We start from the raw sequence: 22,817 nt of genomic DNA, 5'->3' as shown, positions 1-22,817 counted from the left end.
CAGGCATCTGCTCCAGTAGGAATTTCTTTTTTACATGAATTAAGCTTTCTGGCAACTATATAGATACACTAACCTAATATGAATACCCAATATAAAACTAGTAAATTTTTGAGAGATCTGACCAAGATCTATAGGAAAATAGCCTTACTTCTATTTAGCTATCAAGTTTCTAACCTAATATGCATCCTTAATACTAAAGCTAATTAAGTTCCCAAATTCTCATCAGAAGCTCAGAATCGCAATGCACTCTGAGACTCAGCCTCCTTTCCTACAGGTCAGGTCTGAGTCCATGTCCCATTGATGCTTCTTCTTAACTATGTGAGCTCAGGCAAGTTAGTTTCTATTTCTGAGGTTCAGTGTCCTCAGAATAAGTACGTGCCTCTTATATGGTATTGGAAAGACTAAATGAGACAGATTCCTGGCATGAAGTAAGTGATTAGGAAACTATAACTCTTCCCAGTTCAGTTCAGTTGCTCAGTCGTGACCAACTATTTGCAACCCCATGGACTGCAGCACCACAGGCCTCCCTGTCCATTGCCAGCTCCCAGAGTTTACTCCAACTCATGTCCATTGAGTCAGTGATACCATCCAGCCATCTCATCCTCTGTCGTCCCCTTCTCCTCCTGCCTTCAATCTTTCCCAGCATCAGGGTCTTTTCCAATGAGTCTATTCTTCACATCTGGTGGCCAAAGTATTGGAATTTCAGTTTCAGCATCAGTCCTTCCAGTGAATGTTCAGGACTGATTTCCTTTAGGGTGGACTGGCTGGATGTCCTTGCAGTCCAAGGGGCTCTCAAGAGTTTTCTCCAACACCACAGTTCAAAAGCATCAATTCTTCGGTGCTCAGCTTTCATTATAATCCAACTCTCACATCCAGACATGACTCCTGGAAAAACCATAGCTTTGACTAGACGGACCTTTGTTGGCAAAGTGTCTGCTTTTCAATATGCTGTCTATGTTGGTCATAACTTCCTCCAAGGAGCAAGCGTCTTTTAATTTCATGGCTGCAGTCACCATCTGTAGTGATTTCGGAGCCCAAAATAATAAAGTCTGTCACTGTTTCCCCATCTATTTGCCATGAAGTGATGGGACTGAATGCCATGATCTTCATCTTTTGAATGTTGAGTTTTAAGCCAGTTTTTTCACTCTTCTCTTTCACTTTCATCAAGAGGCTCTTTATTTCCTTTTCACTTTCTGCCATAAGGGTGGTGTCATCTGCATATCTAAGATTATTGATATTTCTCCCAGCAATCTTGATTCCAGGTTGTGTTTCATCCAGCCCAGCGTTTCTCATGATGTACTCTGTAAAGAAGTTAAATAAGCAGGGTGACAATATACAGCCTTGATGTACTCCTTTCCCAATTTGGAGTCAATCTATTGTTCCATGTCCAGTTACAACTATAGATTCTTGATCAGCATACAGATTTCTCAAGAAGCAGGTCAGGTGGTCTGGTAATCCTATCTCTTTAAGAATTTTCCAGTTTGTTGTGATCCACACAGTCAAAGGCTTTGGCATAGTCAATTAAGCAGATGTTCACTGTCTCCATTAAGTAATAAATATTTCTATATTGCTAGGGTGAGGCTTGATAACTATATATCTTAGGCCTGATCTGAAATTTCAGAAAGTAATTTGCTTCCAGTAGATAACTACCTACTTCATATTATTTCATTCAGCTAAGCAAGCATATTTGTTGTTGTTTAGTTACTCGGTCATGTCTGACTCTTTTATGACTCATGGACTGTAGCCCACCAGGCTTCTCTGTCCATGGGATTCTCAGGCAAGAATACTGGAGTGGGTTGCCATTTCCTTCTCCAGGGGATCTTCCCGCCCCAGGAATCAAACATGTATTGGCAGGCAGGTTCCTTACCACTGAGCCACCAGGGAAGCCCAACCAAGCACATACTGTTATTTTTTTTTTTTAATATTTGTAAAACACAGTATTAGTCCTGGACCATCAGAAATTAACAGATACTCAGTTCCTGTTTTCAAGGAGCTGATGATTTCAATCTGACAAATGAGACCTCATATGTTCTTTGAGATCTCTGAAAGAAAAGACCTCACCACACTACTGGTAACTGCTACACTTAATTCTCAGTTCTCTGAGCTATTTTTGTGTGTGTGTGCTTCCAATTCCTTGAGAATCAATGCATCTCCATTTCCTCTTATTCCAGGTGTCAGAAGAGAGAAAGAACATTTGGTCACCATTCTTTACATAATAAGCCTTCATTCCCTGAGAGTTATCGAGTCATACCTCTGTTTTCTCTTTCTAGATTAAATAATTCCAATCCCTTTAACCTTTTCTCAGAGGTCCTATTTGCCAGCCTTCAGTTTAATCATTTTTACTATTCCCCTCTGGAGTCTCTCCAAGTTTTCTGCATTAAAATTTGTTGCTTTTGCCATTGAGATCACTCTAAGAGAATTTTTCTTTCACCTGAACCAAGACAAAAGAAAAGCAGCACCTCACCCCACCCCCAGTCAAAGTAAGAGAATATATAGAAACATAAATTTCTTCTTTGAGGTATTTATGTAAGATACTCACATGTTGAAAGCAAATTAGTACTTACTGTCACCAGTATTAAGGAGAAAGGGCCAAGACCAGAAGAATTTGTAAATAGTGCCAACCATTGTACTTGACAATTACCTAAATTACTTTTAAGCAAATAAGGCTATTAACAGCAAACTTGAAGTTTGTTCTAGTTACAGCTGAAGTTCTCAGATAGGTGCTACTAAAATCACTGAGATCAAACAGGAGTTTTTGACTCGGTATAACACCCCTGACTGCCGAGCTGACTTTCCAAAGATTACTGTTATTTATAGGCAGCAACTTTGGTGAATCCTGCAAACTGCAAAAGATCCACCTTTGTATTCTGTCAATCAATTGCAATTAGTCTTTTCTGAGCTGAGTCACAAACACAGAGAACAGACTTATGGACATGGTGGGGGGTAGGAAGGAGAGGGTGGGAATTACGGAGAGAGTAACAGGGAAACATATATTACCATATGTAAAACAGATAGCCAATGGGAATTTGCTGTGTGACTCAGGGAATTCAAACTGGGGCTCTGTAACAAGCTAGAGGGGTGGGATGGGGAGGGACGGAGGAGGGAGGTTCAGGAGGGAGGGGACATATGTATACCTACGGTTGATTCATGTTGACGTTTGGCAGAAACCAACACACTACTGTAAAGCAGTTATCCCTCAATTAAAAATAAATAAAAAATATACTTCCTGAGATCATCTCATAAATTCTTATCAAGTGGTAAGAAAGTGAAAGTAGGGAACTGATGTTGATGTGTGTTGCCTTGTTTTTCTCTAGTGGTTATGGCAAGTGGCCAGTAATGTTGGGTGAATAAATCACTAGTAGACACAACTCAGTGCTCTCTCTCTTTATTTAAATATGTACGTCAGAGGTTTACACCAAATCATTTCTAGGAAAGAGCAATTTGTACTACCCCACTATAATTCATTGCACCGTGGGAAGCAATCTTTATCCCATTTGAATGTGAGAAATATTATCACCCATACCAAACACTAGCATTTTTACATTGGGAAGGTTAAAAGAAAACAAAAATTAGAAAGAAAAAGTAAAGTAAGGGAAAGGGGAAAAAGACAAGTATAAAAAAGAAAAAAAGATTGGTGAATTTTAAACGCACTTATCTCTAACAAGCAAGTGACATTTTGAGCAAAGCTTTTCTGAATCTGAAAAAGTGAAATTCCTGCTGACTTTCAAAAGCCAACTCTTTGAGTCATTCTTTAAAAAAAATATATTAGACAGCCAGCAGATTAAAAGAACTCCTTTTATAAAAATCAAATGAACCTCTAACAAAGTTTGTTTGGGACATGAATAAATCATCTGGTCATGAATTATTCATTATTATCAAGAAACAAGCTGGGGATTCCAGGAACTGGGCTTGGGGAGGTGCCGAAACCAGGGAGTGAGCAAGTTCACAGTCTCATATCTACTATGGGAAGGGAAAGGCCAGACCACGGGCACAGACAGTGATGCTGACCATACTAGACCCTCATTCAGGTTTCAGGGGACACTCTGGCAGTCTTAACACTCAGAGAATAAAGCAAATAGACTTTAATCCATATCTTACTTTAGAAAAATGCATTTACTCGGTAATAGATATTAAGACTTTTTTTCTTTTTTGAGCATTGGTACTTTTTTTTTTTAATGCATGGCACACATGTGGAATAAGAGCTCTGTGCAAAAGACAGCAGAAGTTAAAAGCTTGCATTTAAGGGAGATGACTAGAAAATTCCTTAAAGATACACTGGTAAGAGTAGTCTGACCTACTCATTTATGGCTTTGGGGATTGGATTTTTTTTTTTTTTTAACTGGGGTGGGAGAAGGAAGAAAGAAAGGGAGTCTCTCAGACCTAATCAACTAATCAGCTTATATATGTGTTTCAGGTCCAAACTGCTTTGCAGGAACGACGATCATTCCAGCTGGCATTGAAGTGAAAGTGGATGAATGTAACATCTGTCACTGTCACAATGGGGACTGGTGGAAGCCTGCTCAGTGTTCAAAACGCGAATGCCAAGGCAAGCAGACTGTGTAGAACCGATTCCCAGCCGACAACGAGCTCTTAGGAGACGAGGCTATGGCTTCCACATGGCACATGTTCAAAACAAGACAAAACAAACTCCTGCCAGCTACAACAGGGTCACCAGCAAAACCTTTTAGGGTTGACAAAAGTGAATATTTTACTAAGAGGAAATTTCTCTCTTTCTTTCTTGCTATACAAAATATACATAGTAAACAGCTATTGAAACCGCTTTTGTAATTATCCTTGCTTGATGGTGACTTGACCACTGGATTTCTGGAGCAAAAAGAAAGAAATAGCCTTGAACAGGCTTCTTCTCTGGTGACACCTCTGGCCTGCCAGCTCACCATCTACCGACTTACTCCACTTTTACTCTTCTGCAAACATGGCCTTTTTCTCTTGTAGTAATTCCTTTTTTCCTCTTTAGAGTCTAAGGGGCCAGATTTAACTGCACAGGAAGGTTTTGAGTTGTGTCAAACTAGTTTCCAGAAAGCAGTGTCAGGGTAAGGACCCTTATTGATTAGGAAGATGCAAAAACATTCAGCCAATCACTCCCCTTGAGTGAATCTTGTCCTGCAGGGGAGAAGAGAGAGGTGCACTGAGGGTCCACTGCTGGGCTGGGTGGGGAACTGGTACTCCGTGCATTATGCGAGGGCTCACAATTCTATTCTTACAAACCACGCATTTCATTCACAAAACCTTGAAACTGCCAATCAAAATCTAATATGTGAAGAATACCATGAGCTTGACTAAAGAATCCAAAGGGAGACAGGTATCCAAAACTGCAACATTAAACACTAGGCTTTCTCATGATGTTGAATTTAAGTTCAACTTATAACAAAACACACGCTAAACCCACTCTGTCATCTGGCATGATAAAAACCAGAACCAGGGCGAACAGCCCCACTGTGAATCTGAAGCCTTCTGAACACTTCTGGCTCTTGAGTTCAGATCTGGCTGAAAGCCAGTACTTGTACGCAGGCAGTTTTTCTGGTTCAGGACTGTGTTTGCCATGTTATACTAATGACCACTCAGCCCTCTGACTAAAACACAGATTCAGGACACTCTTTCCACCTTAAGTGCTGATTTAAATTAAAGATTAGGGTAGAGTGGGTCTTGCACAATACAATTCCATTTGTTGAACATTTTTTAAAATGTATATATTAGATACTAAGCAATTAAAGTGAACCTTTGAAGAGTCTCAAGGTTGCCCTGGCAATGCTGCTAGTATAGTAACAGGAAAAAAAAAAAAAACCACACACACACACAGGGTATCTGATGCCAGCTCAATTCAAGTGCAAACTGAGCAGTTCCGAAACCACACAGCGTAGCTAGTCGCTTATTTCACTCTCCTGTCTTGAAAACCCTGGCACAGATCTGGTAGGGTCCTTGAGGAACCTTGAAGGTTATCTTCATTATTGATGTTCTGTCTTTTTCTGCTTCCACCGCTACCTGGGCTTGACCATAACTCCAGCGGAGTGTTGCCTTCCTGGGCAAGGTTTCTCAGCCTCAGCACTATTGACATTTGGGGCCAGACAATTGTCACTGGGAGCTGTCCTGTGCGTTTTTGACGATGTTGAGCAGCACTCTTGTCTTCTATCCACTCAATGCCAAGAGCAGTGCCCCTAATTGTCATAACAGAATGTATCTGAACATTGGCAAGTGTCCCCAAGGTGTGGGAGGGGGCAGAATTTCACCTGGTTTGAGAACCAGTGCTGTGGCTGTGGCTCTGGGGAGCCTCCACGCCCTTGGGGACAGGCAGGATCAGAAGCCCTGAGATCCAAACTGAGTGAGGCCCCGTCGCCACACAGTCACAGGTCTGCCCTCCGGGCATATATCTCCTTAGTCTCACCCACTGGGTTTTCCTTTAAAATTGCCAAGCCTCTCCTCCCTGGAAGCACCTACCATCATCAAGAAAGAACTATCATTTCCAAAATTAATGTGTTGACAAGTTGGACCTGACACTTCTCACACACACTGCACTTGTGTTATGATACAAATAGCCAGGCCAGCATCATAGGAGGGATCAAGCCTCCTTTCCTGAGAACACCAATTTGCACCAAGGTTGGTGCTTTTCCATTACCACCCCAGAAATATCATATAGACAGTCATGAATCATTCATGAACAATTCTGCATGATTTATTCCCGCACTCCAAAGTAAAGGCACTACTCCACACTTCAGTGTATGTCTAGACATGGATGTATTATAGAGCTTTCTTTGCCCTGAGGTTGCCTATTGCCAGATTCAAAAATCTACACTCTTGGAAAAAAACAATAATAATAAATGACAAGAATAAGGTTTGAAACCCAGAAACATCATTAATAGAGCCATGTAGCATAGTACCCCATCTATTATTAAGGAGTTACTCTGTCCTTTTTAGAAAACAGAAGGAAAGAGCAACAGGGAAGCCAGGGTACAGGCATTTTGCATCAAAGTCTTGGCTCAGTGATAGTCACTGCAAGAATTTTCAAGAATGGAGTATAATACCCATAAAGAAAGTCTCTGCAGAGAGCTTGCAGAATGAAGGCTGCTCAGCGGCCTGTTACCAGCCAGAGAGAGGGATTATTTTGCTGTTCTTTTTCTTTTCTCACAGTGTCTCACTACAAGATGTTTCCTTTAAGACTTTGTAGCACTGACATTTCCATCCTCCCCCCGCCACCCCTTTAGGAAGAGATGAACCTATACTGTGACAGAATTTCTCATCAACTGATAAACACTTTACAACTTCCTTCTACCCAGGTCATTGAGAAATTCTCTCCAAACTCTGAACAGCAGATTTCTGGCTTCATCTGTTGCTTCCTAATTTTTTTTTTCCTTTTGAAGGCTTTGTTTGCAGCCACTCTTGTCACCGCGATTCTCCTACATCTCCTCTGCCTTTGGTTCTCGGCTTTAACTACAGCTCTGTTTAAATAAGGGATCAACATCCTGTTTGTCAGCTGATGCCTGTTAAAAAATGATTCAGTTTCTAAAATCTTTGAAAAATGGCGTGCCTGAAAACTAGTGAGAAAAAAAAAAAACAACTAAACACTCAACTGTAAAAAGGGGATTCTAGCAACAATATTTGATGTGTAAAATAATATATTATTAAAAAACTATTTTGTTAAATATAAAGTGTGTTAACCAGCAAACATTGTTCGTGGTATATTTTCCTTCCTAAGCTTCTCCCTTCTTCCTACTCTCATCATTTAATGACTGATTCTCAGTGACATCTGTCATTTGAGATTATATGTGTCATTAGAGCTATATTCAATTAGAATTAAGCATCAGCTTTAGCATTTTTCTGTATACATTTTCATTTTTCATAACATAAGGCTGACTTAGGGATCAGAGAGGAACTCAAACCAGCAGTGAGAGGGTAAGTGATTGGAAAATATTTCCCCTGTTCATATTCATGCACATTACTAATGATAATCTATAATTATTGAATGCCTGCTCTGTGGCAGGCCCTGCACTGTGCACTGACCCTTTTCTATTCAATCCACATAGCACAGCTATGAGGGAGGCACTCTTATTATCCCTGCTTTGCTGTTGAGGAAACCAGAATACAAGGAGATTAAATGCTCTACCCAAGGTCACAGGACCTTAAGTGGCAAAGCAGAAACTTTTTACTGTGAAAGTTTTCAATCATATGAAAAAAAAAAAGAGAAAATTGCATAAAGAACCTCCATTTACCCAGTGCCCAGATGCAACATTTCTCAAGATTTTGCATCATGCTTCATCTATATTTTTCCCCAGGAGTATCTTAAGGCAAGTATCAGGCATATCATTTCATCTCTACATCCCTTCCTCAAAGAAAGTAGTCATCTCTTTGAAAAAGGGATAAGTTTTCTTTTTAACCAAACATAACAAATATTAATAATATCATCACTATCTAGTTTACATTCAAATTTCTTAGATTTTTCTAAAATACAGGGGAATGGGGTGTTTGCATGAACAAAACCAAGTCATCTGTAACAATGCATTTAGTTTTTTTGTCTCCTAAATCCACAGAAGGGAATGGCAAACCACTTCAGTATACTTGCCTTGAGAACCCCATGAACAGTATCAAAAGACAAAATGATAGGATAGTGAAAGAGGAATTCCCTAGGTCGGTAGGTGCCCAGTATGCTACTGGAGATCAGTGGAGAAATAACTCCAGAAAGAATGAAGGGATGGAGCCAAAGCAAAAACAATACCCAGTTGTGGATGTGACTGGTGATAGAAGCAAGGTCCGATGCTCTAAAGAACAATATTGCATAGGAACCTGGAATGTTAGGTCCATGAATCAAGGCAAATTGGAAGTGGTCAAACAGGAGATGGCAAGAGTGAACATAGACATTCTAGGAATCAGTGAACTAAAATGGACTGGAATGGGTGAATTTAACTCAGATGACCATTATATCTACTACTGTGGGCAGGAATCCCTTAGAAGAAATGGAGTAGCCATCATGGTCAACAAAAGAGTCTGAAATGCAGTACTTGGATGCAATCTTAAAAACAACAGAATGATTTCTGTTCGTTTCCAAGGCAAACCATTCAATATTACAGTAATCCAAGTCTATGCCCCAACCACTAATGCTGAAGAAGCCGAAGTTGAACGGTTCTATGAAGACCTACAAGACCTTTTAGAACTAACACCCAAAAAAGATGTCCTTTGCATTATAGGGGACTGGAATGCAAAAGTAGGAAGTCAAGAAACACCTGGAGTAACAGGAAAATTTGGCCTTGGAGCACGAAATGAAGCAGGGCAAAGGCTAATAGAGTTTTGTCAAGAGAATGCACTGGTCATAGCAAACACCCTCTTCCAACAACACAAGAGAAGACTCTACACATGGACATCACCAGATGGTCAACACCGAAATCAGATTGATTATATTCTTTGCAGCCAAAGATGGAGAAGCTCTATACAGTTAGCAAAAACAAGACCAGGAGCTGACTGTGGCTCAGATCATGAACTCCTTATTGCCAAATTCAGACTTAAATTGAAGAAAGTAGGGAAAACCACTAGACCATTCAGATATGACCTAAATCAAATCCCTTATGATTATACAGTGGAAGTAAGAAATAGATTTAAGAGTCTAGATCTGATTGATAGAGTACCTGATGAACTCTGGACAGAGGTTCGTGACATTGTACAGGAGATAGGGACCAAGACCATCCCCATGGAAAGGAAATGCAAAAAAGCAAAATGGCTGTCTGAGGAGGCCAAACAAATAGCTGTGAAAAGAAGAGAAGCGAAAAGTAAAGGAGGAATGGAAAGATATAAGCATCTGAATGCAGAGTTCCAAAGAATAGCAAGGAGAGATAAGAAAGCCTTCCTCAGCGATCAAGGCAAAGAAATAGAGGAAAACAACAGAATAGGAAAAGCAAGAGATCTCTTCAAGAAAATTAGAGATTCCAAGGGAACATTTCATGCAAAGATGGGCTCGATAAAGGACAGAAATGGTATGGACCTAACAGAAGCAGAAGATATTAAGAAGAGGTGGCAAGAATACACAGAAGAACTGTACAAAAAAGATCTTCTTGACGAAGATAATCACGATGGCATGATCACTCACCTGGAACCAGACATCTTGGAATATGAAGTCAAGTGGGCCTTAGAGAGCATCATGACGAACAAAGCTAGTGGAGGTGATGGAATTCCAATTGAGCTATTTCAAATCCTGAAAGATGATGCTGTGAAAGTGCTGCACTCAATATGCCAGCAAATTTGGAAAACTCAGCAGTGGCCACAGGACTGGAAAAGGTCAGTCTTCATTCCAATCCCAAAGAAAGGCAATGCCAAAGAATGTTCAAACTACCACACAATTGCACTCATCTCACACGCTAGTAAAGTCATGCTCAAAATTCTCCAAGCTAGGCTTCAGCAATATGTGAACCATGAACTTCCAGATTTTCAAGCAGGTTTTAGAAATGGCAGAGACACCAGAGATCAAATTGCCAACATCCGCTGGAATATGGAGAAAGCAAGAGAGTTCCAGAAAAACATCTATTTCTGCCTCATTGACTATGCCAAGGCCTTTGACTGTGTGGATCACAATAAACTGTGGACTAGTACAGCCACTATGGAGAACAGTGTGGAGATTCCTCAAAAAATTGGAAATAGAACTGCCATATGATCCAGCAATCGCACTCCTGGGCATACACACCAAGGAAACCAGAATTGAAAGAGACACGTGTACTCCAATGTTCATTGCAGCACTGTTTATAATAGCCAGGACATGGAAGCAACCTAGATGTCCATCTGCAGATGAATGGATAAGAAAGCTTTGGTACATATACACAATGGAGTATTATTCAGCCATTAAAAAGAATACATTTGAATCAGTTCTAATGAGGTGGATGAAACTGGAGCCTATTATACAGAGTGAAGTAAGCCAGAAAGAAAAACACCAATACAGTATACTAACACATATATATGGAATTTAGAAAGATGCAAATGATAACCCTGTATACGAGACAGCAAAAGAGACACAGATGTATAGTACAGTCCTTGGGACTCTATGGGAGAGGGTGAGGGTGGGATGATTTGGGAGAATGGCATTGAAACACGTATGTTGTCATATGTGAAACGAATCACTAGTTCAGGGTCAATGCATGTTATAGGATGCTCGGGGCTGGCATGCGGGGATGATCCAGAGGGAGGATAAAGGGAGGAGGGAGGTGGGAGGGGGATTCAGGAGGGGGAACTTATGTAAACCCGGGGCAAATTCATATCAATGTATGGCAAAACCAACCAATATTGTAAAATAATTTGCCTCCAATAAAAAATAAATTAATTACATAAGAAAAAAAAAAGAATAAGAATAATAAATAAAAAAAAAAAAAAACAATAAACTGTGGAAAATTCTCAAAGAGATGGGAATACCAGACCACCTGACCTGCCTCTTGAGAAACCTGTATGCAGGTCAGGAAGCAACAGTTAGAACTGGACATGGAACAACACACTGGTTCCAAATAGGAAAAGGAGTACGTCAAGGTTGTATATTGTCACCCTGCTTATTTAACTTATATGCAGAGTACATCATGAGGAACGCTGGGCTGGAAGAAGCACAAGCTGGAATCAAGATTGCCGAGAGAAATATCAATAACCTCAGATATGCAGATGACACCACCCCTATGGCAGAAAGTGAAGAGGAACTCAAAGGCCTCTTGATGAAAGTGAAAGAGGAGGGTGAAAAGGTTGGCTTGAAGCTCAACATTCAGAAAACGAAGATCACGGCATCTGGTCCCATCACTTCTTGGGAAATAGATGGGGAAACAGTGGAAACCGTGTGTCAGACTTTATTTTTTTGGGCTCCACAATCACTGCAGATGCTGATTGCAGCCAGGAAATTAAAAGACGCTTACTCCTTGGAAGGAAAGTTATGACCAACCTAGATAGCATATTAAAAAGCAGAGACATTACTTTGCCAACAAAGGTCCGTCTAGTCAAGGCTATGGTTTTTCCAGTGGTCGTATATGGATGTGAGAGTTGGACTGTGAAGAAAGCTGATCATCAAAGAATTGATGCGTTTGAACTGTGGTGTTGGAGAAGAATCTTGAGAGTCCCTTGGACTGCAAGGAGATCCAACCAGTCCATTCTAAAGGAGATCAATCCTGGGTGTTCATTGGAAGGACTTATGCTAAAGCTGAAACTGCAATACTTTGGCCACCTCATGCGACGAGTTGACTCACTGGAAAAGACTCTGAGGCTGGGAGCGATTGGGGGTAGGAGGAGACGGGGACGACAGAGAATGAGATGGCTGGATGGCATCACCGACTCTATGGACATGAGTTTGAGTGAACCCTGGGAGTTGGTGATGGACAGGGAGGCCTGGCGTGCTGTGGTTCATGGGGTCGTTAAGAGTCGGACACAACTGAGTGACTGAACTGAACTGAACTGAAATCCACAGAAGGGATGTGAACCTTGCCAACGGACACACTCCTGGGTCTATTGTTGTTATTAGAGGGTTTGCTTTGGAGAAAGTTACTTTTTTAATGTCCATGTTAAACTCCCTCCTACACGCTGGAGCAGGGCAAGCAACAAGAAAGAGGCTTTCTACCAATTGATCTCCAAGGGGCAACAAAGAGCCCCACATCAAGAATTACTGCCAATGACCAGCATGCAGAGGACACTGCCTTTTATATATGTGTAAGCTTCCCTTGAGGAGTAACAGCAAACTGTTATTTTCCTTCTCCTTAATTCAAACTTAGTGCCTAACACAAAGTAAAGCGGAACAATACTCCATAAATTGCCATCATCTACTGCATTGTTGGAGGAAGAAAGAAAACAGCCAAACCACTAAGAAAACATCAGCATGGTGTCCCCCTATACATGGATACACACCTGAACACCACCAACATTTTCTTAAAACATGATGAGACTATCACACTTTTCAGTTTCCTATCTGTTCAACTCGCTGCTCCCTATGTCCCTTGCAAAGAATTGTTTACAGTTCATTTCTGATGCAGGATTCATGGAAGGGCACTTCAAAGCATAAGAGAGAAAGCTAGAAACTGTGACAGAGTCCTGGGTTTGTTATTTCAGGGTTTATGTTGGGCATGTTACTTTAAAAAAAAAGAAGAAGAAAGGTTGCTGTTGTTTAGTCGCTCAGTTGTGACCGATTCTTCGTGACCCCATGGACCACACCATGCCAGGTTTCCCTGTCCTTCACTATCTCCTGGAGTTTGCTCAAATTCATGTCCATTGAGTCGATGATGCCATCCAACCATCTCATCCTTTGTCACCCCTTTCTTTCTGGCCTTCAATCTTCCCCAGGATCAGGGTCTTTTCCAATGCATCAACTCTTCACATCAGGAGGCCAAAGTATTGATGGAGCTTCACCATCAATCCTTCCAATCAATATTCAGGGTTGATCTCCTTTAGTATTGACTGGTTCAATCTCTTTGCTGCCCAAGGGACTCTCAAGAGTCTTCCCCAGCACTACAATTCAAAAGCATCAATTCTGCAGTTCTCAGCCTTCTTTATGGTCCAATTCTCACATCTGTATCTGACTATTGGAAAAACCATAGCCTTGACTATATGGACCTTTGTCAGCAAAGTGATATCTCTGCTTTTAATAACTTCATGATTTTGAAAAACAAACGCTATCTCTAAATTGGAAACCTCACCTATCATTTACACCCCAATTTATACCTCAAATGTGGAGGACAATATTATCAGTGAGGCTCCAACTGAGCTGTCTGATGTGGATATCTCATTCTCCCTGATCAACCTTATACACCCAGAAGGTGTATTTTTCTTTTGAGGAGCTAGTTCCTTAGTGCCTCTCACAGAGTAAGAGTTAAATACACTGAGTTAAAAGGATTTCTTTTATTTAATTTTAAGGACTCTAAATTTGTTTCATATGCCAAAAATTTTTGGTTGTGGTGATGACTTAATGGTTTTCTCTTTAAATTTGAAAAATTTTAACTCATAGTTCTTTGAAGCCCAAACTCCCAGTTTAACCAATCCCAGTGCTTATTTTACCCCTTAGCCTTAAGTAAGGATTCTTTCAAAAAAGAGTTACCCATTCAGAATTAAGTTCAAGTTTTAAAATCTTTTAAATGAGTAGGTGAGGTGGAGAGAAATTTGGGTATAAATTTAAGCTATTCAGCTACCACACCTTGAGCCCTGTCTGGGCATCAAGACACTATATTCATTACTTTATAAGAGATAATGACCTGCATTCATCAATTCAACCATTCTCATAACTATTAATATCATGGAATCATGAACTGGCATTCCCATTTTTGAAGACTGGAACAGTGAGATTCAGAGAAGTATGTCAGTTTCCCAGACTCACACAATTTTATATCAGAGTTGTAAGTATCAAACAGAATGCTACCCATAAAATAGCTTAGACTACAGCCTGGCACATAAGAAGAGTCTCTTTTGTGTTAGCTATCATTATGAGGTCTGGTTATGGTATGATAAATCTCATAGATAAAGTAACCCTGAGTTTGGATCATATAGCTTGAGTATAACATGTGCAGGAATTTCTGGTTTGATATTAAAAAGATAAATAGTATCTTTGGGGTGTGTGACAAGCAATCAACTGTGATTTGAGTGTGAGGTTGGAGATAGGTGGGACACGGTGACAGTTGTATCTGGGAAGGAAACCTAGTTGTCAGGGATCAAAAAATCACATTTAGAAAATTAGACTTGGTTTTTCTTGATACTGTGGCTTCATTAACATTAAAAAGAGAGTGATATGACCACATGTAAGTCTTGGAATAAAAATTCTGACAGCAGAGTGAATGATGGGTTGGGGTCTAGGGAAACAAAGGTGTGGACACTAATAAGAAGCAATTACCAGAGTCCAGGAAGGAATAATGAGGATCTAATCTGATAATGATGACCCTGAAACAGACCAGTTGGGTCAACAGGACTTCATGCAGGATCAAATAGATCAAGAATTAAAACAGTCCACATTTCTAGTTCTGGTGACTAAAATGTATAGATGCTAATAACAGCCACCAAAAACATGGGGCTATGCTTTCTTTGGGAGTGGCACATAGCCAACTTTAGACTTCACACTGAAGGTGCTGGCACTGACGAGGTTTTTAGGCTCGACCTCAGATATGCTTCTCCCCAGGGCAGTCCCTCTGTTTCTACTTGCCGATTCTCTTTTCATTTTGGTTTGAATAGCCATAGTCCTCCACTGGTCATACATGTTTTCACTGTTGTTGCTGTTGTTCAGTTGCTAAGTCATGTCCAACTCTTCGCTTCCCCATGGGAAGGCTTCCCTGTGCTTCACTGTCTCCCAGAGTTAGCTCAAACTCATGCCTGTTGAGTCAATGATGCCATCCAACCTTCGCATCCTCTGTTTTCCCCTTCTCCTTTTGCCTTCAATCTTTCCCAGCATCAGGGTCTTTCTAACAAGTCAGCTCTTCCCATCAGGTGGCCAGAGTATTGGAGCTTCAGCTTCAGCATCAGTCCTTCCGATGAATATTCAGGTTTCCTTTAGGAATGACTGGTTTGATCTCCTTGCAGTCCAGGGCACTCTCAAGAGTCTTGTCCAGCACCACAATTCAAAAACATCAATTCTTTGGCACTCAGCCTTCTTTACATGTTTTCATAGTATTATCGAAATGGAAGTCAAAGGTTGGCATGGCAAGAAAAGAATTCTTTACTAATTTGTGGTAAATATTAAACTCACACCATGGTGAAATAATTTATTTTGCATATTAAGATACAAACTGCTTATAAATTTCCAACACCTCTCTCTGCTGATGCCCCTTCAGAATGTAAGTGTCAGTTTTATTTTTATATTATTGTTCACCAGTATTTTGGAAATTAAAAAGAAAATTTTCAACCATCTGCTGTGGTCTTTTTTTTTTCTTTCAGAACATACAGGATTAGGTGGCAAAATAGGTCCTAGGAGAGCATTTTGATTTGAGATTTGCAAGAATGCCCACCCTGTTCCCATTATAATTTTCTTCGTCTTTTTGATTCCACTCTCTGTTTAATTAATCACAACACTGGGTCAGCGAGACCCTTTAACTGCATTTCTCATTTAGACCTTTCAGAGATGCGGTTGCAGATACAATTTAATTTGTTGACCATGATCGATAGCAATTAATAGCATCTCTTTAATCTTGCTGAAAGGTCTGTTTCTGACTCCCAGTAGCTACCATCTCAAGGGAGAGGTAGCCACACATATGAGATATTTAGCTTCCAGGTAGTAACTGCCCTCACCCACCTACTCTTCTCCTGACTTAGTGGCCATTTCAGAAGTCAGCATTCTCTAGGGCCTCTTCAATTATCACAAGAGAGTTTATCTTGAATCTCTTAATCTGATTTCTCTACTGCAATTAGGCAAATGAACTCTGAGAAAAATACCATAAAGCCTTTCTTAATTTAGGAAAATAGATTCCACTTTTTAAAGTACATTATGTTGATAAAGTAAATGTTCAAGTTCCCTGCTTCTTCTGCACATTGTCTTGTGGCTAACCCATCACTGCATCCAGACTTTTCTTTTGATATTTTAGATTCATTAAAGAGTTTATTCAATAAATGATGTTCCAGTTAGGAAACTGGGCACTGGGGTTAGGACTAAATGAGCATCTTTTCCTGCTCTCAAGGAGTTTACAGTGTGGTGGGGCAAAGAGCAAGCCAAGTCCACAATTATCAGAGTGGGCAGTGCTAGACTCTAGGTAGGAACAGGTACTCTGGGAATATTTTCAACATCCTGGATCTGTGGGAAGGCTTCCTGAGAAATGGAACAGCAATATGAGTTTTAAAAGAGCAAAAGACTAAACAAAAGAGTGAAGGAAGTAACCAATTACCCTCACACAGTATATAAGATAAACCTTCTACTGATTCAGCTCAGACCATATAATTGCTCCCATTTTGCTAACAATGAAATCCACCCAATAAGTAAATATGTGCCTGACACCAAACCAAGGACTTTGAGCAAATAAAGTCAATACAGGTCACCTTCCTATTGTGAAGGAATCACTTGCCTTAGTACCATCTGCCCACTTCTCTATAGTCAGCTTACTGACCAGTGGAATTCTCTCTCCTTTACCCAACTGGGGGTACTCAGTGTACTGCATTTTATCAAAGCTTGTCCTTGAATTTTCAGTAGGAATTTGGGTAATGCCATCCTTCCATGGTGTTTGTAGTTTTTTGACTTCATCTATTGACTCGTTCTAACCTGGTAGCAGACTCAAATGTGGCCCCGGTTAAAGCATTGAAAAGCAAGTAAGAGACGGACTGCTGAGCAAGGAGCACTTTCCAAATGTTCAGAAATGACAACCTGAGGGGATGACTACCTGCTCCGTAAACTCACAAGAACAGCCTGACACCAACTGTCAAGAAGTTTCCTTGGTTACAATTTTACAGAGAGATAATAAAGAAGATGCTAGGCAAAGTCTCACAGAGAAGATTTGTGGTTACTGGATACATAAATAAAAGACATCAGTTCAGTTCAGTCGCTCGGTCATGTCCTACTCTGAGCAACCCCATGCAGCACGCCAAGGCTTCCCTGCCCATCACCAGCTCCTGGAGCTTGTTCAAACTCATGTCTCTTGAGCCAGCAGTGCCATCCAACCACCTCATCCTCTGTTGTCCCCTTCTCCTCCTGCCTTCAATCTTTTCCAGCATCAGAGTCTTTTGAAATGAGTCAGCTCTTCCCATCAGGTGGCCAAAGTATTGGAGCTTCAGCTTCAGCATCAGTCCTTCCAGTGAATATTCAGTACTAATTTTTTAGGATTGACTGGCTGGATCTCCTTGCAGTCCAAGGGACTCTCAAGGGTCTTCTCCAACACCACAGTTCAAAAGCATCAATTCCTCGGCTTTCAGCTTTCTTTATAGTCCAACTCTCACATCCATAAATGACTACTGGAAAAACCATAGCTTTGACTAGATGGCCTTTGTCATTATGAGTGCTTCAGCTTTTTCATTTCCAAAATGGGAATCACAACACTATCATCTCATTGAGCTGTTCTGTGAATTAAATGTGATATAAGGCACTGGATCTCTAAACTGGAAGTAGAAAATGTCTAAGGTGCATACGCATGTGTATTTGTATCCACATGTTAATAGTACAGGACTATGTATCAGCAGAAATGTAAAAAGCCACGGATATTACAGTGGACTGACCGACGGCTGTGTCACTAAGATCACATACTTGCTGTATCTCCCACTTTTGTGCCTATCCCACCTTTGCCTTGCAGGGAAGCATTTCATTAGTTCTGCTTGTTCATAGATTTAATTTCCCATCCCTAATTATTTGTGGTTTGTGTGGTACACTGATTTCAGAGGGAGGCTGAACACGAGCAATGGAGAGTTGCAGAGGGGAATGGAAATCAAGCTGTGCGGCACCTAAAGATCACTGCAGTGACAATGTGACACATGTATACAGTGGAAAACAATTTCTTATTTTATGTGTAAGATATTCACATAAGCATGTAGTTGGGGGGTTTGTTCGATTGCTTTTTTTTTTTCTTTAGCAATTAGAGAGTCATTTTTTCTGCTCAAGAAGACTTATCTTCCATATATCTGCTCTGCTTACTATTTGATATGGCCCTGCAGGGCAGCACTGCTAGAAGACAAATAGGGAAGGACTTCTCTGGGGATCCAGATATGCAGAGTTTACCCACATGCAGAGGAGAATGTTCACCACGACACTTCATGTGTTTCCATAAAGTACACTCTTCTCCTGTTGGCTGGATGCCACATTAGGTTCTCCAGAGGACCCAGCAATGTTTCAGGAGGTTCTCACGACTCCATTACCTGCTTCTCAGCCTGACAAGTATTCTGTCCTCAGGAATATTGATTTTAATCACCTGAGTTTGCTTTAGATACCCACTCGTATCTCCAGATCATGAGTGATTGAACAGCTCTACACAGCATCTCTGGACGAAAACAGTAGTGGGAGAGGCCCAAGCACCACTCATGAGGGAGAGCAGGAGAAGAGTGTTCCATCCCCCCGACTCCCTTTCCTCAGGACCATGCTTTTTATCAGCAGACCACCGGCTACCTAGACTCCAGAGTCAGCAGTCTATAATGGCTTCATTTAGGCGATTATGACTGGGTCTTTTTCTTTTAAACCTTTAGCTATCTTCCAGTGAGAGGGGATGGCTAGGGTCATAGTAGCAAACTTATGAAATGATACATCTGAAAAACATAAAGTAACTTAAAAAATAGGGGAGTGAACAAAATTGTGATACTTCATAACAGCCGTGTAGCATGCAATGATACACTCCTTCTTTGCACTTACGGAAGTAAAACCAGAACATACATCTCTAATCACATATTCCATCTCACAGATTTGCTCTCACAGAAAACAGAAGGTCAGTCATCAAACTCACATGCCTGAAATAATGTCAACTCAGAAAAAAATATTCTTTGTTTACCATCAAATATAAATTTTAGGACATATAAATCCAATGTATACAGACTGCGTATATAGCATTGTATAGTTTTCTTTAGCTATTTCCTGGAGAAATAAAAGGGCATTGGGAAATGCATCATGCATGTGATGGAATACAGCATAAAAACATATTATCTTAGCCTTGGCTCTGACACAGTGAGAATAGATTTCTAATACTGTTTGCTTAGTTTGAGCAATTACATCTTTAGAATCATCAGACTTAAGGTTAAACTAAATAATCTCATCCAAAATAATTTTTTGTGACAGCTGATTTTTGTCTGTTGAGCTGAATCAAAGAAACTGAATCACTGTAAAGGGACAGTTTGTAATGATTCTAGCATTATCTACAGAGCCATGTTTGCAAGGCCAAATGTTTTCTCCCTTTGTATAAACTATTCATTGTAAGTGAACCTCTTTTCAGCTTCTTCTTGACTTGTACCATATGTACAAACAAGCACATACAATACTTATGATATGGGATAAATAGGGTATATTATTAGCACCCCAAATTCGCCCTGTGCCCCTTTCCAATTAATTCCCTCACCACCAGCAAGGGTAGCTTCCATCAAGAATGGTGAACTTTCAAATAGCACAGCTCACTTTGGCCTGTTTTGAAATTCAATCGAATTATACAGTTTGTATTTTATGAACCTGGCTTCTTTCATTTCACATCTTGCTTATGAAATTCATCCATATTATTGCATCCCTTTATTTCCTTTATGAAAAGGAGATTTAATTTCATTGCCAGAGCTACAGGCCTTGATTTACTAGGAGGAATGTAATTATTAATATTAAAAAATCTAACATCTCACCCAGAGATCAGAAATGGGAGAAAAATCTCTATAAGCCTACTTTTTCTTCTTCTTTGAGGTTTTTAATAATATACATTAATTTAGGAAGGTACTGGATGCCTACATAGGGAGCCACTTCACAGCAGAGTTAAATGTTAAAAAGCACCAGCGGGGAAGTTCAGTTTCTATTTTTGAAGGAGCGAGCTTGTCCTTCATTGTAGATTTCATCACCTCTAGCTGAATTTGTCATTTATCACCATTTTCCTTCCCTCATCAGTAAAGTCTTACACTGGCCTAGAAAGAGAGACAAGACACCCTGACAAGTGAGCTCAGAAAGGTCAGCTCTCAAATAGAGAAGGAAAAAGCATTGTGATATTGGAGGTGGGGTCATTGGAGACTAGAGAAAGCGTCAAACATTTCCCAAGGGGCACAACTCATCCTAGCAGGAACGGTGGGCTCTGTAATCTGGCCTGAAGCTCATGGACTAACCCCCACTCTGACTCCTCTTTCCAGCCCTCAGTTCTCAGCCTAAAGGGTACTTCTTAGGGAGTACTAGCCTCCTATCCTGATTGGGTCAGGTCCCTCAGGAATTCTTCCCTAGCCCCCTAGACTTTTTTGGAAAATTTATGACCCCATATATAAATTATGTTTCCTCTGTCCCTTCTGTCAGACTTTAAGTTGATGAGGCATCTAGTAGTGTGCCTGGCAAATAGCAGGTATTCATCTAGTATTTCTTGAATGAGTGAATTAAAAAGGGGACAAGATAATATATTGCAGGTATTCTTAAGATATAAAATACTTTTCATCCTTAAACTTCATGATTTGTTCCTTCTTGGTGTCCTTATGTCAGGAGAGGTATGTCAATCTCTCTAAACAAACCAGAAACTCTTGAGTGTCAAATAAATCCACTTCTTTCTAAACACAAAATGTTTCCTCATTTCCAGGAATGTGTGCATTATAGGTTCTTTAAATTAGAGGTCCAGCTGCTCAGAATTTTGGTGCCAAAACCAGCAAATGAATGGAAAATCAGGAGAGCAAACACATTTGCCTAAAAAGAAGCATATTACCCCATTTCAGAAAAATGGTCCGTGGAGAGTACTAAATTACATTTTTTTAAAAAAAAGATTTGTAATGTGCATACACCTCCTCATAGCCAGTGGATCCATTCAGGATGACGTATTTGGCAGAGAGAAGAAACAATTTAAGTATTGTGTGTTTCATGTTAACCTCGTATTTCTTCAGAGAAATAAGACTTTTTCATCTCCTTCTTTGGACTCTTAGACTCTGAGGAAATTGACTAAAATGACCAAGAGAGCATGTTAATACAAAGTACTTGGGCTTTTTTCAAAATGATTCAGATGGTCAGGTGATGGGTTCAGTTTTTGCAGTTACAGATAACCAACACGACCAAGTGACAGTCTAATTTGTCAGGTATAGGAAAGTTAAAACAATTTTTATTCTGATTTGTTTTTAGGGGTGAGTTCTAGAATTGGAAGGGCCTCATAGGCCGTGAATTTCTTAATCTGATGAGCGTTAATTATTACTGATAATTTACACATAAAGGTATCTATATTTCTAATTATCAAAATGCATTCATAGTACTTGTTACTACATGATAACAACAACCCTATAAATCTGGCGATGCTAGCAGTTCCCAGAAACTTATAGCCAGTATCCTAAAAACTAAGCTGAACCACTGGTGTACATATCCCTTGGGACCTTAACACACCATTTGCTCCTAAAACCTGCTTCCAATCTATAAGTGACACAGAGAGTATCTAAATTAAGAATCCTTCCACAGTTTTTTCATTAACCTGGCCAATTACCTAAAACTTTCAGCCAAAGGAAATCTTACATAAAACTATTAAGTGTATCAGTTTAACTCAAAGACAATTTAATGAGCATTTTAAATCATTTACCAAATGGAAGGCACTGGGCTTCATGCTGAGGGTACTAAGATGAATACAAAATAGTATTTTTCTCAAAAAGCTTTATAGCCTAGTGAAATAGAGACACAAAACTGTCAATAAAATTTCAATATATAGAGGTTTGCAGAGGATGTGATGGAGCATAAAAGAGGATTACTTCACACTGGATTTTCGAGTATGCTTTCTGGAGAAAAGATGTCACAGTTGAGTCTTGGAAGATGACCGAGGGCTGACAGGATGTGGAGAGGTGAGCAGGCAGTTGAAGCCAAGGGCTCGCCTGAAATGAGGACATGCAATATGAGGCAGCACTGCCAAGTGTGGAGAGGTACAAGCAATCCATGGTGCCCTCTGACCGAGAGGGGAAGCCAGCAAGGCGGGTGTCGGCCACGTCCCAGAGGATCTTATGAGCCCTGTTAAGAAGTTAAACTTCAGGTGGTATTAACAGATGTTTAGGAAACCACTGGGAGATTCTGGAGTGGGGAAGCAACATAGTTAAATGTGCGAGTTGGAGAGAGGATTCTGGTTCCGGCTATACCATGAAAACACATCTGGTTAAAAATAAATTTAATAGCTAAGTAAAAACAGGGACTTCCCTGGTAGTCCAGTGGTTAAGACTTCTCCCTCCAAAGCAGCGGGTGTGAATTTGATCCCTGGTCAGGGAGCTAAGATCCCACATGTCTCTTGGTCAAAAATACTGAAACATAA

The 22,817-nt window shown here is 40.3% G+C and overlaps 1 protein-coding gene across 1 annotated transcript in view; it reads left to right on the top strand.

The window, feature by feature from the left end:
* Nucleotides 1-4,563, top strand: part of VWC2L (von Willebrand factor C domain containing 2 like) — a 191,471-nt gene extending 186,908 nt beyond the window's left edge. Inside the window, exon 3 of the mRNA XM_055398268.2 lies at nucleotides 4,415-4,563. Coding sequence (XP_055254243.1) covers nucleotides 4,415-4,563 — 149 coding nt within the window. The remainder of the gene's footprint in view (nucleotides 1-4,414) is intronic.
* The last annotated feature ends 18,254 nt before the right edge of the window (nucleotides 4,564-22,817 follow it).

The sequence above is a fragment of the Moschus berezovskii genome, chromosome 2 (assembly GCF_049115385.1).
Source record: "Moschus berezovskii isolate FMDL1 chromosome 2, NW_MosBer_1.0, whole genome shotgun sequence".
Taxonomy (NCBI): Eukaryota; Metazoa; Chordata; class Mammalia; order Artiodactyla; family Moschidae; genus Moschus; species Moschus berezovskii.
This window is presented reverse-complemented; position numbering and strand designations above follow the sequence as displayed.